At 40.3% G+C, this 14784-nt stretch overlaps 1 protein-coding gene across 1 annotated transcript in view; it reads right to left on the bottom strand.

Annotated features, from left to right (window-relative positions):
- Window positions 1-553: 553 nt before the first annotated feature.
- Window positions 554-14784, bottom strand: part of LOC104962075 (extended synaptotagmin-2-B-like) — a 26387-nt gene continuing 12156 nt past the window's right edge. The window contains exons 3-9 of the mRNA XM_010790467.1: window positions 9410-9568; window positions 8394-8474; window positions 7586-7681; window positions 3411-3473; window positions 2108-2182; window positions 1090-1176; window positions 554-714 (exon numbers count right to left, since the gene is read on the bottom strand). Coding sequence (XP_010788769.1) covers window positions 556-714; window positions 1090-1176; window positions 2108-2182; window positions 3411-3473; window positions 7586-7681; window positions 8394-8474; window positions 9410-9568 — 720 coding nt within the window. The 3' untranslated portion in view covers window positions 554-555. The remainder of the gene's footprint in view (window positions 715-1089; window positions 1177-2107; window positions 2183-3410; window positions 3474-7585; window positions 7682-8393; window positions 8475-9409; window positions 9569-14784) is intronic.

Below are 14784 nucleotides of genomic sequence, written 5' to 3'. Positions count from 1 at the left end.
CTTGTCAAAATCAAATGATCGGAATCGGATCGGGAGCAAAAAAAGGTGATCGGGACATCCCTACAGGGAATACTTCCAATATAAATATAAATGAAAGTTTTTTATATTCAACCAGCATTAAAAGCCAGTGCAAAGAGTCATATGCACATGAGCTACAGTGTAGAAATGGCAATGAATTTTTTTTGACCTGAGCTCCTCCCACAATGCAACATATATAATAAAATACAAAACAAAGTTAAACGCACACAACGAAAAGTAAACAAACACTCAAATAAAGCAAAAAAAACGTTGCCATCTTACACATACGAGTACGTTTCCTAACACAATTAATGTATATATAATATCCTGCTTTATAGTTGTTTACTGTACATTTGTATTTCAACATGTATATTTTCAACTTTTTTAGTGCCATTTTATTTCTATTTGAGATGTTAACATTTTGGATTGTTTATTTCTACTCTTTTAATTTCTCCAGTGTGCAATGCCTTGTCTTTTTATGCTGCTGCAACGCCAACAATGTCCCAATTTGGGATCCATTAAGTACTTTATATTATCTTATCTTACCCTCAGAGCCATCTTCATCTTCAGCGTGCAGCTCGGGCCGGAGTTCTTGAGGGGGAAACGTTCATTTAACGTCATTTCTTCGGCGTCCAGAAGGCGAGTCAGCGGCACCGTCAAAACGCCCAACGTACACTCGTGTTTCTCGTCTTTCACCTGGAAACACACGGAGGGGAAGTCATTGTTTTTTCTTGAGTGTCTCGCCTTTACTGCGAATAATGTTTAGACTAGAGCAGCAAAGAAAAATTAAAAAAGACCCACTGAGAGACTTTTTTGAGACAGTTTGCAGAATCAAACATTACATTTTAGGAATTTTGATGAAATGTTGATGAATAAGTCAAAAGTACAAAGTGGGGGTTTTAGATAACTTAATATTTAATTTGGACAGAGTACGATATCTTCTTTCTTCACTGAATCGTCAAAATGAAGATCCAGAGTCTCTCCACAGACTGTCTCGCCTCTACTGCTCATAAAGTTTAGACTACAGTAGCAAAGAAAATATTAATAAAAGATTAAGATGAGCGTCCGTACCTCGACCTCCAGCTCCTGGCTGCGGGGGTTGTGGATCAGGAAGGTGAACGCCTCCTCCCACACCGGCTCATTGGTCTTATATCGGGTCTGAAGGAGGAAACAGCAACAGAGGGAGGTAGAGGAAATGTGGGTAAACTGGTCACAAAGTCCATTAAATACAAAATAATATGTATTTTTGTATTTAATTCGATAGAAGAAGTCTGAAAATGTCAGTTGGTCCATTAAAATGTGTGAAGATTCAGCTAATTGCAAACTTATTGTTCTGTTAGTTGCTCGCTAAATGTGCTGTGGCTTTAAGTTTAGCAGCTACAGTAGAGAATAGCTATCTTAGCATTGTTGGTGACATTATATTAAAACAAATTAACAGACTTATTGCATGAAAATTGTCTCCTAAATTACCACAGCGTATTTCTAAGGGAAAGTGCGCTGATAAGATATGACGATTTGTGTTTTACTTACAGAGCTGAATTCACCACACGGTTAGCCTAGCTTAGCATAAAGACTCGAAACTAGCCTGAAACATATCAAGGCGAAACTAGCTTTTTTTTAACCGTGTTTCCAGGCTTTATGCTAAGCTAGGCTAACAACACCCTGAATCTATCTTTGTACTCACAGTAATGCACGGACACAAGAAAGTAAGTTAACAACTTCAATTCACACAATGTTACAATATCTGCTAACTAAGAGGTAAAGTTACCCTCAATCCATTTATTCCTATGACGTAATTCACGTATTACTTTAGATAAAACTTACATAAATGTTGCATTTTTAAATGTGGAGGATACATAAGATTATTACATTACATGTTACTTGTTAGACGACTTACATACTCAATACTGTGGCAATCCCCACAGGATCAATTTGGGGTGAAGTGTCTCAGGGACACAACGACATGCTGACTGCAGTGGGGTTTGAACCTGTGCTTCCCTGATCCCAACACCAACGCACTAGTTCACTGCGCCACACGCCTTCCATTAAGGAGTATAGTTCCTAAAATAACACCGTGTTTTGGCCTCACCTTGCTATCGTAGGACTTGTGTCCCACTCTGAACTGGACGAATGGATTTGGATCACTGGTCACTTTTTTACCGGACTGCAGGAGAGGAAGAAAAACGTTTTACAAGCAAGAAACAGCGTTAGCAAGCTATGCTAACATTCACAAATACACAAATATGAAGTCTTTAACTCTACAAGCTTTGGTAAAGATTTATCTCATATATAGCATATTCTTAACATAAAGAAATACAAGTAAACATCTGGAATTAAATCTAAAATGAAGTTGAGTATGTTTTTCTGGATTATAGTGTAAAATACATTTTGTCAACATGAGATGGCGCTAACTGTATGTTTTTAGTTTTCAAAATGTGGATTTTGAGCTCATACAGTGTCATTTTGGGCTTATGGTATCTTATATGTTTACCAAGATACCAAACTACCCAGAGCTACTCTCCACATTTAGTCAAATGTGAAACTTTTTAAGGAGAGGAGTTAGGAGGAAAAGTACAATATCAAAAAGGAGTGTAAATGTAACTTTGGGTAACAATGTTGTTATTTACTACACACATTGTTAGACACAGTTTTAGTAAAAAAACATGATTAGTGGAGTTCGTTAATGACTTCACAACAACAGTCAGTACGTAGGTTCACTTCCTGTTAGGAAAATCACATTATATTATGATGCAATGAGTTTAAAATCATCACTCCCTGATATTTGAGAGCACTAATCTGTCCCAAAATCCTTACATTTGACTCCACTAAGAGTTTAGGATATAAGGTGCTGTTAGCTCCTTAATTAGAGAGTTGAACTCACACTGAACATTTGATATTTATATTCCATTTCATATTTAATATTCCATTCCTTATACATCCGCTTTATATGTTGTTACTGTACATTTGTATTTCAACATGTATATTCCCTACTTTTGTAATGCTATTTTATTTCTATTTGTGATGTTTACACTTTGAATTGTTTATTTCTAGTCTTTTAATTTCTCTAATGTACAACGCCTTGTCTTTTTATGATAGATAGATAGCGAGAGGTAGAGAGAGAGAGGTAGAGAGGTAGAGAGAGAGAGAGAGAGGAGAGGAGAGAGGCATAAAGTAACAGACAGAGAATCAGCACTTTGAAACAGGGCTGAAACAGAGGGGATTATGGGTAATGCTGCAATGACCCGTTTGGTGTTTGGAGCCAAACACTTCAGAGACATGTTTTGTACATATCTGAGACCTTATATATTGATGAAAAACAGTATGATAGGGGACCTTTAAAGAGAATAAACTGTGTTCCTTGGTGTCTCGTTGATACGGGAGTGCTTGGTTACCTTCAGAGCTTTACTGACCGAGGTCTTCCTCAGCCCCGACTGGTTGAACTCTAACGGATTGCGCTTTGATTTTCCCCAGGAGAGAGAACAAACACACGGAAACACACACACCAGGAGGTTATTAGGGGAAAGAGGGGCATGCAGGGATGAGGATGATGATGAGAGGAGGAGGAAGACACCAATGGGATAGACAGAGACAACATGGATGATCACATGGTTAATTTCATTCCCCAATTAAAACCTGGACAAGAGGAAAAACAGAGTCCAACCAATATTGGATTTATCACAAGGATCAATTCAAGATAAAATCATGAAAAAATAAATGTAAAATGATAATAATAAAAAACATATAATATTAAATAATAATAGTAATAAATAATACAATTACAAAATAAAAATATAAAAATGAAATGTTTTATTATTATTTATATTATTTTAATGTTGTTATTATACTAAAAAAAATTCACTATAGTTTAAAATAACATTTTAAAAATGTCAAAAGAAATAAAACATTACAATTTCATTTGTCTTGAATTATGTTAATACAAAATATACCACATTTGAAAGCATATTAGTTGGACTCTAGTTAAGACAGCATTAGATGGGAGTGATTGATAGAATGAGGATCAGAGAAAAGAGACACTGGGTGACATTAATATGTATGTAGGCGGGAAATCCATTCATTTTATTTGCTATTTTACTGTTTTGCAAGAAAAATAAAGACCTAATAACAACGATAGTGTCCGATCGTTATCACCTCATCACAGGGACACACAGTGCAGGTGTTAACTCAATGTATCTCAGAAAAAAATGCAAAAATAACGTGTCCTCGGGGTTAAAATTGGAAAATTAAACGTTAAAATCAAATGTATTTAAGAGGACATTGTTGTCATTTTTGTAATATTGGATTTCCCTCATCATCCCCAGGGTTAGCTTTGATGTAACATGGATACATGTGAAGTTAGGGTTATTATAGGGTTAGATTTTAAAGTAAAACACAGACTTGTTGACAGGTAAACAGTTGGAAAGGGACATATCATCAAAACAGTGCTCATTGGAGACACCTAGTGGCAAACAGTGAGAACTACATCATGTGTTTCAGTGTTAAGGTCGTTTCTTGTCAACAGGTCTGTGCATTACTTTAAAATGAATGAAATCAAATAGCCACAGTTCTTTATGGAGGGGTTACAATGTGCTACTAAAGAGAATGGGTGTCTTCAGGGAGGGTGGAGGGAAAGCAATCCAGAGAGAATTCAGCCTCCCTCTCAGAGTCTCAAAGATAACAAGATACTAGTTTTCAAGAGAAACACAAAGAAATTGAGGAAATCTTCTGCTTTATTATATGCTATGCCTCTTAGGATGTACGCTTTTTCTTTGTATGTGACATCTCTAAGCGGTTGACCAATCACAACAGAGCCAGCCAGCTAACCAATCAGAGCAGGCTGGGCTCTGGTTTCAGACGGAGGGTGAAAAGAGGTGCTGCAGCACAGGCAGTATGAGAAAAATAAAAAGCTTTTTGAACATTAAAGCATGGAGACATGTCCCAGTAGAGACACTACATACTGATATACACCTGAGCATCAGCAGGAGAGGACTCTTTAAAGTAGAGACACTACATACTGATATACACCTGAACATCAGCAGGAGAGGACTCTTTAAAGTAGAGACACTACATACTGATATACACCTGAACATGAGCAGGAGAGAACTCTTTAAAGTAGAGACACTAACTGAACGGAGAGGACTCTTTAAAGGACCTGAACATCAGCAGGAGAGGACTCTTTAAAGTAGAGACACTACATACTGATATACACCTGAAGATCAGCAGGAGAGGACTCTTTAAAGTAGAGACACTACATACTGATATACACCTGGACATCAGCAGGAGAGAACTTTTTAAAGTAGAGACACTACATACTGATATACACCTGAACATCAGCAGGAGAGGACTCTTTAAAAAGTAAAGTGTTCCTTAGAGTGTGTCGAACCCCCTCTAGATCATGAGGTATTTTTTAATCAATCTGTGGGTGATTATAAGTCTTTTTGACCAACTGCTGCTTAGCTAGCGCTGTATTTAGCATGATTAGCATGTGGCTTTTGCCCACCACTGCTATGGTTTTCAAACACGGGTTATTCCTAAAACAAATAATGACTACAATGATTTAATGAATTCTCATGCACGAGTCGGGATTCATGCTCATCAGGCAAACACTCCAAACGTTTTCTATTTTAACAAATGTAACAAAAAGCGTAGCATGACGTCGAGCAGAAGTTATCTATCAGTGATCAAACCCACTCACAAATAACGTCCTATAGAGAGAAGCCGTGTTCTCGCAAAACACGAGGCCCGCCGCCCGCCTCTCTTTTAAGTATCCAGAACCCAAGTTCCCCTCGAAGACGCTCTTCAGAGAGGAGGAAGAGGAAGAGGAGGAAGAAGAAGGGGCTGAAAAGAGGAAGGTAAGCCTGCACTACGGAGGTTAAAGCTAACAAATAAAGGTATTTCAACCAGGAAATAATGCGTGATAGAATTGTGAACAGCTACAACTACTGCCAGATGAGATAATAATGTTTTGTTTTAGGCAAATCGATTTCAAGAGTTTATTTCTAATGCGGTTTTACGTTATAATAATATTTAATCAAAAGACTACATTTTTTAACATAATGAGTATATTTTTCACCGTTTTCCACTATTTTTATTATTTTATTTAGTAAACAAATGTAGACTTACTTGAATGATATAACTGCTGCACCAGTACTAGTTCATACATGAGTAAAATATTCAATGTATTATGTTATTTTATCAAACAGAAGAATATTTTGGATTGAAGCAAATATTGATTTTAGCATATTTTAAAAAATAAAAATAATGGGATTTTTTAAAAAAGTTCAAGAACACTCACTAATAATAACTTTCATTCTGTTTGATTTGTAAAGATATCCGAATAAAGCACTATGACAACATAAATCACTATTAATTGGTAGGCTTTAGCTTATTTCTATGGTATATTTGAGAGGAAATGGAGTGAAGAACAGACATGAAGTTCAGAAAAGAAAATGAGTGAAAGACTGAAGTAGAAACTGGATCCAACGAGATAAAACTGGATTTGTAAAACTCTTCATCTGTTCCCAACAATATGTGTTTTAAACTCCTTCAGCATCTCATGGTTGGGAAATCAGGGAAATACTCATTAAAAGTATTCAACCACACAGCAACAAAGACAGCAAACTACCTTAAAAAAATAAATAATGTAAAAATACATCAACAGTGTTACGGAGTGTCTCGTAAAAACTAAATAACACAAAATAAGCAGTGAAATCAACATGTTAAGTTATACAGTTCAGAAAGAGTCACATTTATAACAGACAGGGCACAACAGGATCTTAAAAACAACAACCCCCCTTTTTCTCTCCTTAGCCGCTTTCACACCAAGTACTTTGCGGTACTTAGTTCCCGGTACCTAGTCCCCCCGAACTCTTTAGTCCCTGGAACTGTCCTAGTAGATCGCGTTCTTACCGGAATAAGTCCCTGAGGGAAGATTACTCAAATGAAGCCGCTGACGTCACTTCTTCTTCTTCTGCTTTGGGTTTACTGGCAGGCCGCAAACAACTTCACGGCGTAGACTGCCGCCCGGAGTCCCGGCCGGAAGTTCCCGGAGTTGGGAACTGGCTTCAGTAGAAGCTGCTGGGACTCCCAGCAGCTTCGACTGAAGCCTTCCGAGTAAATCGCCAGAAGCACCGACACCTCCTCATCTCCACCGCTCCCATGTTTTCTTTTGTGTTGCCATAAGTTAGTCTCTCTCCGTTTGTTCGCTGGGCTAATGCTAATGCTAATAATGCTAATGCGAGCAAATAAAATGGCGGCTTCACAAAACCTTTCGGAGTTTTACGGGGCGTGGTTTCCAATTAGCCCAGACAATCAGAAATTGTTAGTGTTAGCACGAACCATTTCCTCCCCAGGAAAGTACCCCCTCTAGCAGGGACGATCTGGGGGTGAAAAGGTTCGCGCGAACTAGGGACTAGTTCCAGATCTTTTTGGTGTGAAGCCAAATCTCCCCCCCCTATCGGCCTAGTTCTTGGGAAAAGTACTCGGTGTGAAAGCGCCTCTTGACTTGAGGGTTAAAAATGTAAATCATTAGTCCAGGTGCATGCTGGGAAGTTGGATCAGACTGACTTACCGGCAGATTTCTTGCTGAATCCAGGAAAACGACAAGCAACGCCGACGAAAGGCCGTCGTTCGCCTGATTGCGATCAGCTTTAATGCTCGTTAGCGCCTGAGAGGAAGAGGAAGAGACACTGGTTACTTTTTTCGGTAAATGTATCCTGCAAAGCCTCATGGGAAGAGCTTACATGTCCATGTTTTTATTGTTGGGAAAATAGTGAATGTACTCTTCCTATCTCAGAGTCCACATGCTAACAAAGGTATCCCAACTGTAGCTGTGAACATGACAGGATGTGTGATTACCTAGAAGAGCATCAGGACTGTTTGAGGCATATGATAGCTATGTGATTAACATGATGATTCAGCCTCTATGGAGAGAGACATATGACAAGCATGATCATTTCTGACGTGGAGCTAATCTGAAGTAAACATTGAATACTGCTTTCTATTCCTCCATCTTGTGACTGTGGAACTCCCTCTCTTGGATATCAGCATGTGAAGGACACTGTTCAGGAACTAGCTGATGCTCTGTATGTGATGACTACTATTTGTATTCTTTATTTGGGGTCACATAGTATTCGTATAGCATTTTGCTAAGTTTTCAGTTCAATCTTTTTTATAGCGACCCCAGATAGCAAACAAACTAACGTAATAAGTAAATAAATAATCAAAAAATAAAATTATAAGAGTTTTTGTGTTAAGGAAACAATACAGCATGTATTCAAACAAAAGCGCGATATGACAGGTGGTGGTGTCTCTGTAACATATATTGCTTCAACAGTTTTATTTAAAGTTTGATATTAAAATTTAAATGAGTTGTTTACCTGGTCCAGTTTCTCCGTGAGGACAGCAGAGATTAACCACTCCAGTTTGCAGGTGAAAATCTTTCCCTGCCCACGTCCTTGCTATCCCACCAAAACCACTGCAGACAAAGAGAAAAAGGCTCAATCAATTCAGTTATTGTCTAAACACAGTGTATGTTTTTCACACACCCAGCATTTAAGAAAGATACGCATAAAAAATGTGCTAAAAGAGGAAGATTTGCAGAAAAAAAAAGATTCTAAAACAATTAAAGCGATGACACTTTTTTCAAATGATGGTAATACATAATGCATCCATCCTCCAAAAAATAAAATGTGATAATCTCCTTTATCAGATGAGTTAATAAAAGCCAACAAGTTGGGGGGGGGGGGGGTTACCATATGTTCCCGCTACCTTGGTTATTGTTTGTATTTACGCGATCTTTGACTGCCTGACAGCTGGCACACTTTTTAGCTTAGAAGAGAACGTTGCTTGTTCAAAAAAAGTGCTGTTAGGAAGGTTCCGCTTTTAATTAGAGCCAGGCTAATATTATCTAAGAGGTAAACATTTTGAGTACCAGAGTATAAATCGGATGGATAAGTATCTGCACGCAACCTGCAGCGCGGCGTAGGGTTTATTTCTGAAAAAGAAACCGACAGAAAAAAGTGTTCAGCAAGGGAAGGAAATAGACAAATAATTTTTTTAGATTGGTTCATTTGACACCTTTGTCCCTAACTAACATCTAACAGCACATTTGACTCACTATAACTAACTTAAAATAATACTTAAGGGATCAAATCTATCATCTAGCAGTCAAAGTCTTATGTAGTCTGTAAAAATTTACGTTTTATTGGCGCTTGAAAAATCTCCTGTTGGCAGGCTTCATATTCTGTGTGGGTGTGTGTGGTTGTGTGTGTGTGTGTGTGTGTTGTGTGTGTGTGTGTGTGGGGTGTGTGGTGCGGGGTGTGTGTGTGTGTTTGTGTGTGTGTGGTGTGTGTGTGGTGTGGGGGTGGTTGTGTGTGTGTGGTGTGGTTGTTACTTTGTCATGGGAATGGATCATAGAGGGCGGATTCCCTGCGTCGCAGCCGGGTAGCGTGAACAGCTGTTTGAAGTTGTGGACGCTGCCAGGAACCGGGAGACACCCGCCTCCGTCTCCGCCCGTCAGCAGGGTACTGGCCGTCCCGACCAGGTACATGGCCTGGCAAAGGAAGGACAGAAGGATACGCTTATTATTACAATGTTTGAGATGAGCTGAAGAGTTGAAGGTTCTGGTGTTTGGGACATTCCAAACATACAGGCTTTAAAAATAATGTCAGATTTAACGGTAGGTTCCAATGCATGCAGTCCAGTGTGAGAAGAGTCATATCCTGCCTTTGATCATCCTGTACCTTTCCTTAAACGCTTAAAATAAAGCCCGTCACAGGCAAACTCTTCACTTCGAACCACATGGCATAAATAGCCTCAGATAGGACTGGAGTCTGGAGCCCGTAGTTTGATCTCTTTATGTCCAGAGTAAAGCTCATACAGCGAGGGTCATGTGACCCAGCAAAAAGATCCCAGGTCCAGCACCGCTCTCCTGAGGGGCTTTCTGTAACGCCAGACCTTCCTGACTGGCAACAAAGATGGCTGCCCCACAGTGAGGCTGCGGGAGATTTACTCGTCCATCTGCTTTCCTGCAAACTGTAACAGCTGAAATGGTTTCCCCCGGGGGAGTCTGGCGAACCACAAATCAAGCCTCGCGTTGGAGTTTATTAAGGAGGCGCACCAGTGCAGAGCGCAGGCTCAAACTGAAGGAGTCAGGAGCATCATCAGAGAGAAACTAGCCGATGAAAGAGAAGGGCAGAAGTGAGTTCCTGAAAGCAGGCAAGTGACACTAATTCAGAGTTTTCTCTGTTTGTGGGTTTACGACACAGAGTTTAGGTTTGTGGCCGCTTTGGGCAGTGCTTCAGCAGGAGACACTTCAATCATCAGCAGCATGTGTCGTGAATCGCTACGGTTGAAAGGGGAAAATGAAACTAAACGAAGTCTTTTCAGGAAACTGACTTGGTAATGAAAAGATAAATAACCCGTCAATGAGCAGATACACAAGGGTACGGACGTTGAAAACAGGTGCAGCGCTAAAATGTACAAAATGTTGTATAGAAATTCTTTGTGGATATTCCTATCCAACACTGGAACTAACATGAGCTCGTTGTCTCATTCTCATTAAGCACGCACTTTCAGAATGGGCCAACACGTGCACCCACTCACACACACAACACAGGGAAACGACAACACACACACAAGACACACCAGATGCGTCGCAATGCGGCCTCTGGCGGGAGGACTGGAGAATCAATCCCTCCTTTAGATCATCCTCCAGGACGGCTGGGAAGGAGCATCGACCCGAGTGGCAGCGGCTGCTCTGATGGTGTGGGTCGTTCGTGTGTATCGTAATTGTCTTCGTGTATGCATCATTGCAGAGTAATCTGATCATCAACAATAAAGACGATGCTCAACTCAGCCTGGTATGACCAAATCGCAGTTAAATGGAGTACAGAGCAAAGAGAGCAAAGAATAATAACGATCCATTATAATACAAAAACGGAGCGTAATTTTTTTTTTTAACGTAAAAGCCGTAATTCCATTTTAGTCCACTTGGGAGGGGCAGCAGAAGAGATAAAATCACAAAAAACGACATACATACCAACTTAACATGGTAAACATGCTAACAAAGGTCACTCGCTAACACAAACCAGCACACATAACATTCTTTTTTTCATGTGGCGAGAAGTCTAAAAACATCCAACCTGATGAGGTAAACCAATATTTATGTAAAGGTGGCCTTCTTCTTTGCCTTAACCAATTCTCCTGGTGAAATAACTGCTTGCTTTCAGCTGCTAATGGCTTCAGCTTCTTCTTCTACGCTGGCTCCTATGTCGGCTGTTTGATTCAAGGGAAAGTAAAACAATTGCCTGATGTGGCTGTGGGTAAAAGCTGAGTGGATCAAAAAGCAAATAAGTAGAAAAGACATTAAACCGCTCTGTAGAGCCGAGCGCTCTCTCCCTCAAGCAGTCCCTCTAAACGTTACCGTGAAGTCATTTTAAGCCTCTGTTAATATGAAGCTATTCACCACAAGTTTAAATCCGATATATGTTTTAAAAGCAGCCACGCATCGAGTCATCCTTTGACAGATGACATACTTACACAGTAAAGAAGAGGGAAGATAAGAGCGTTACCAAGGGCCTGTGTTATATTAATGTACCTGGTGTTATGTAGCTCAAACGGAGTCCATGACCCCTTATGCAGCCCCAGCAGGAGGGGAGCGGCTGGCAGACATGTCAGCCAGGCCAAGGTAGGAGGCGCAGCACAGGCTCTATAAATCAGCCACTGGGGCGGTCAAATAAGATGGCCGATGGCTCCTGGGAGGCCAAGAGGGCTACCGGGCTCGGGTGACAAAAAAAATGAGCTGGCAGCAGCTACACATGCACCTTTTAATGCCATCCCTTCGGAGGAAGTGCGGGGATTCTTGGGCCTGGAGAAGCGTAACAAAGTTTAATTTATGGGTGTTTAATCCCCTGGTTTACAACGAGACCAAAGGCAGGGGGAAAAAACGGGCTGGAATCGGTTAACACTGCCTGAGTATACTAGTACTTAAACGACTGTAATCCATTCAGGTATGGCTTCCGTCACTCGATGCTGCTATTCAGACTAGGATGCCGACTGTCTAGCCCTGTCATCTAAGCCTGACGTCCAGAATACATTTACAGTGCAAACAATCCCCTCCTTCCCGTGTTCCTCTCCTGCCTAAAGTGTGATACTGCAGGCCCAGGACAACACACTTTATTTATCCTTGAGTCACACGCGAAGCTGAGGCCTCTGAGGAGATTGATCGGTATGTACACGTGAGGCGCACTAAAATAACTACAGCGTCAAACCAGGGGGTTGAGACCTCACTGGCCTCACTCGCGAGAGTGTTACTGGATTTCCTAATGGCCATCTGACCCATGGCTGGAATTTACAACAGCAGAGAGTGGGCCAGGGCCCACATTTGTCCAAGTCCCAGCCTCACCGCTTTGCAGCAGGGACGCTGGGAAACCTAGCAAGCTTCTAAAGGATCATCTGAGTTTCTGTTAAAGAGACAATAAATATTCTGCACCTGGCAAGAACTGAACACTTGCAACTTTCGCCGTGATTGTTACCGAACACAATCCATCAGCATTTGCGTGTGTGCTCGTAATCACGAACTTGTACGAGTTATATGAATTCTGTGGCTTTGTGCAGCAGGCGGCCCTGGCAAGGTTAGGAAGATCCAGAGTTCTGCTAATGGGAAACAGGCGTGCGGCTGTCGTCAGAGCTAGCTTACATTTCCCGAGGCCAAACCGGAAACAAAGGGTCCATGAAACCAAAAGGCAGTAGCCGCTATTTGTGTCACTCTAAACCACGAGGGAGGAAATGTGGGAAACGGGGAAATGTGTCGTCTTGCTGCTGCAGGGTAGTTTAATGGTGTGGTGTCCAGTCAGCTGACCACTCCTCTGGAATGTTCTCTACCAACTGACGGCCGACGCAATCTGACCTGACAACTGGGCTGCGGATCAAACAAGGCTCATTCCTCTGCTGCTGTGCGTGTTTTTGAAAAACAAGGGGAAAAATTTAAAAAGGGGGATGTGAAGCCCGCAAACCTTTTTTTTTGCCCCCCAGGCGTTGCAAAAGACCCTTTAAACCTTCCTCCGAATGTGAAAACCCCTAAGAAAGCCTTTTAATTCAGTGAGAGGTACATTTTTTCCACCCCTGATGTGGTGCAGAACCACACATTGTCTAAAAATGCCAACTTTTTGTTCAACAATGCGCGCTTACGCCAGTAAATTAAATGTTCCCACCTTTGGAATGCTTGTTTTCTTCCAACCTTCCATGTGTCTTTGAGCAGTTTTTTTTGTTCTGCCGTTGACCACATGAAGTTACTCAAAAAACTTGCCCCTTCTCGTAGGTAAGATCAATTGCGATTGGTGCCCCCCTCGGTGGAGGAAAAACCTGGATGCAGAAACCCCGAGGCCTCAAGGCAGAACGGCTCGGGGCCCCTCCAGGGGTCCCGCAGCAGGTCCCCAGTTTCATGGAATTGGATCAGACAAAGGAACCCCTTCTTTTTTTGAAAAAACCAAACACCGCAAGAACAAAAGAACAAAGTTCAGAAAAGCAGAAAACAAATGTTACAAATTATCCCCAGTGTCTTTTTTTTTTTTGTTGTTAACAATTTTTTACACATATAGTTTTTGGAAAAATTGGAGCCTTTTTTTCGCTATATTACTTTAACTAATATTCAATTACAATGAACAATTAATAGCCAGCAACTTTTGAAATTAATGGATTTTCCCTGTTTTTGAAAAGTAAAATTTTTTTTTTGGCAATTGGAAAAAATAATAAAATGTGGGAATTCTTTCCAAATCCAGGCTCTTTTAAAATGATGGGAAGTTTTTTTCTTTCCTGCTTTTTTTTTTTATCTTTTTGTTCCTAATTCCAAGAATGTTAAAAATTTTTAAACCGATTCCTTCCCGCGTTTTTTTATCGCGCGTTTGGGAATGAAACAAAAAAAAAACCATTTTTTTTTAAATGGAATAAATCCCAGCAATATTCCTCCCACGCAACTCACACGGCCCCACCGGATTTGCGTGAAAATATATTCGTTTTAGTCGCAGCCCTAAATTTTGGGACCATATTTTAATTAAAAAGAAACAGACAAAGACGGGCCCCTCAACCTTTTTGCAGCCGCTTGAAATAGGACGAGACCCCAGCTCTGCACCAACCACTCCGCACACGTCACTTCCGCAGTCAAATGGCCCTGTCAAGATGGGCCCCTCGGTGTTGGTAAAAAAAAAAACCCTGCCTTTTTAAAGAAAATAGAACCAAAACAAAGTTTTAAAGGGTTGTGGTTTTACTTTTGTACTGTATATAAAGGCAGACATAAAAAAAAAATACCTAGTTCGGTCACTTAAGAGGGAAGAAAAAAAATGTTAAAAAAAAAAACATGTGTAGCCAAACCCAAAATATGAAAAACACAGACAAAACTATAATGTATGAATAAATTAAATTTGTTTTTTTTTTATTTAATTCCCCATCCATAAGGAAAATTGTTGTTTTGTTTGTTTTCTTGTGTTGAAATGTAATTTTTAACTTTGTAAAGCTTGTTATTCAAAGAGGTTTTTTGAGCCTGTTAAACCCTGCAAACAAATGCCCTTTCAACATTCTTTTCTCCATTTTCCTAGGCACGTATTTTGTCCAACTCTCGCCTTTCTTTCCTTATCTTTAAAACCCTTGTTTTCCCTTCACTTGCGCCTTTTCCCCCATAGAATTCCAGATTGGTTTTCTGCGAAAGAGCAAAGTGTTATAGTTCCAAAAAGTCAATGAAAGATGTTGTGAATTTTTTTTTGTTTTTTTTGT

The sequence above is a fragment of the Notothenia coriiceps genome, unplaced genomic scaffold, assembly GCF_000735185.1.
Source record: "Notothenia coriiceps isolate Sejong01 unplaced genomic scaffold, NC01 NC01_scaffold00034303, whole genome shotgun sequence".
NCBI lineage: Eukaryota > Metazoa > Chordata > Actinopteri > Perciformes > Nototheniidae > Notothenia > Notothenia coriiceps.
Note: the sequence above shows the minus strand (reverse complement) of the source record. Positions and strands in the feature narration are given on the sequence as shown.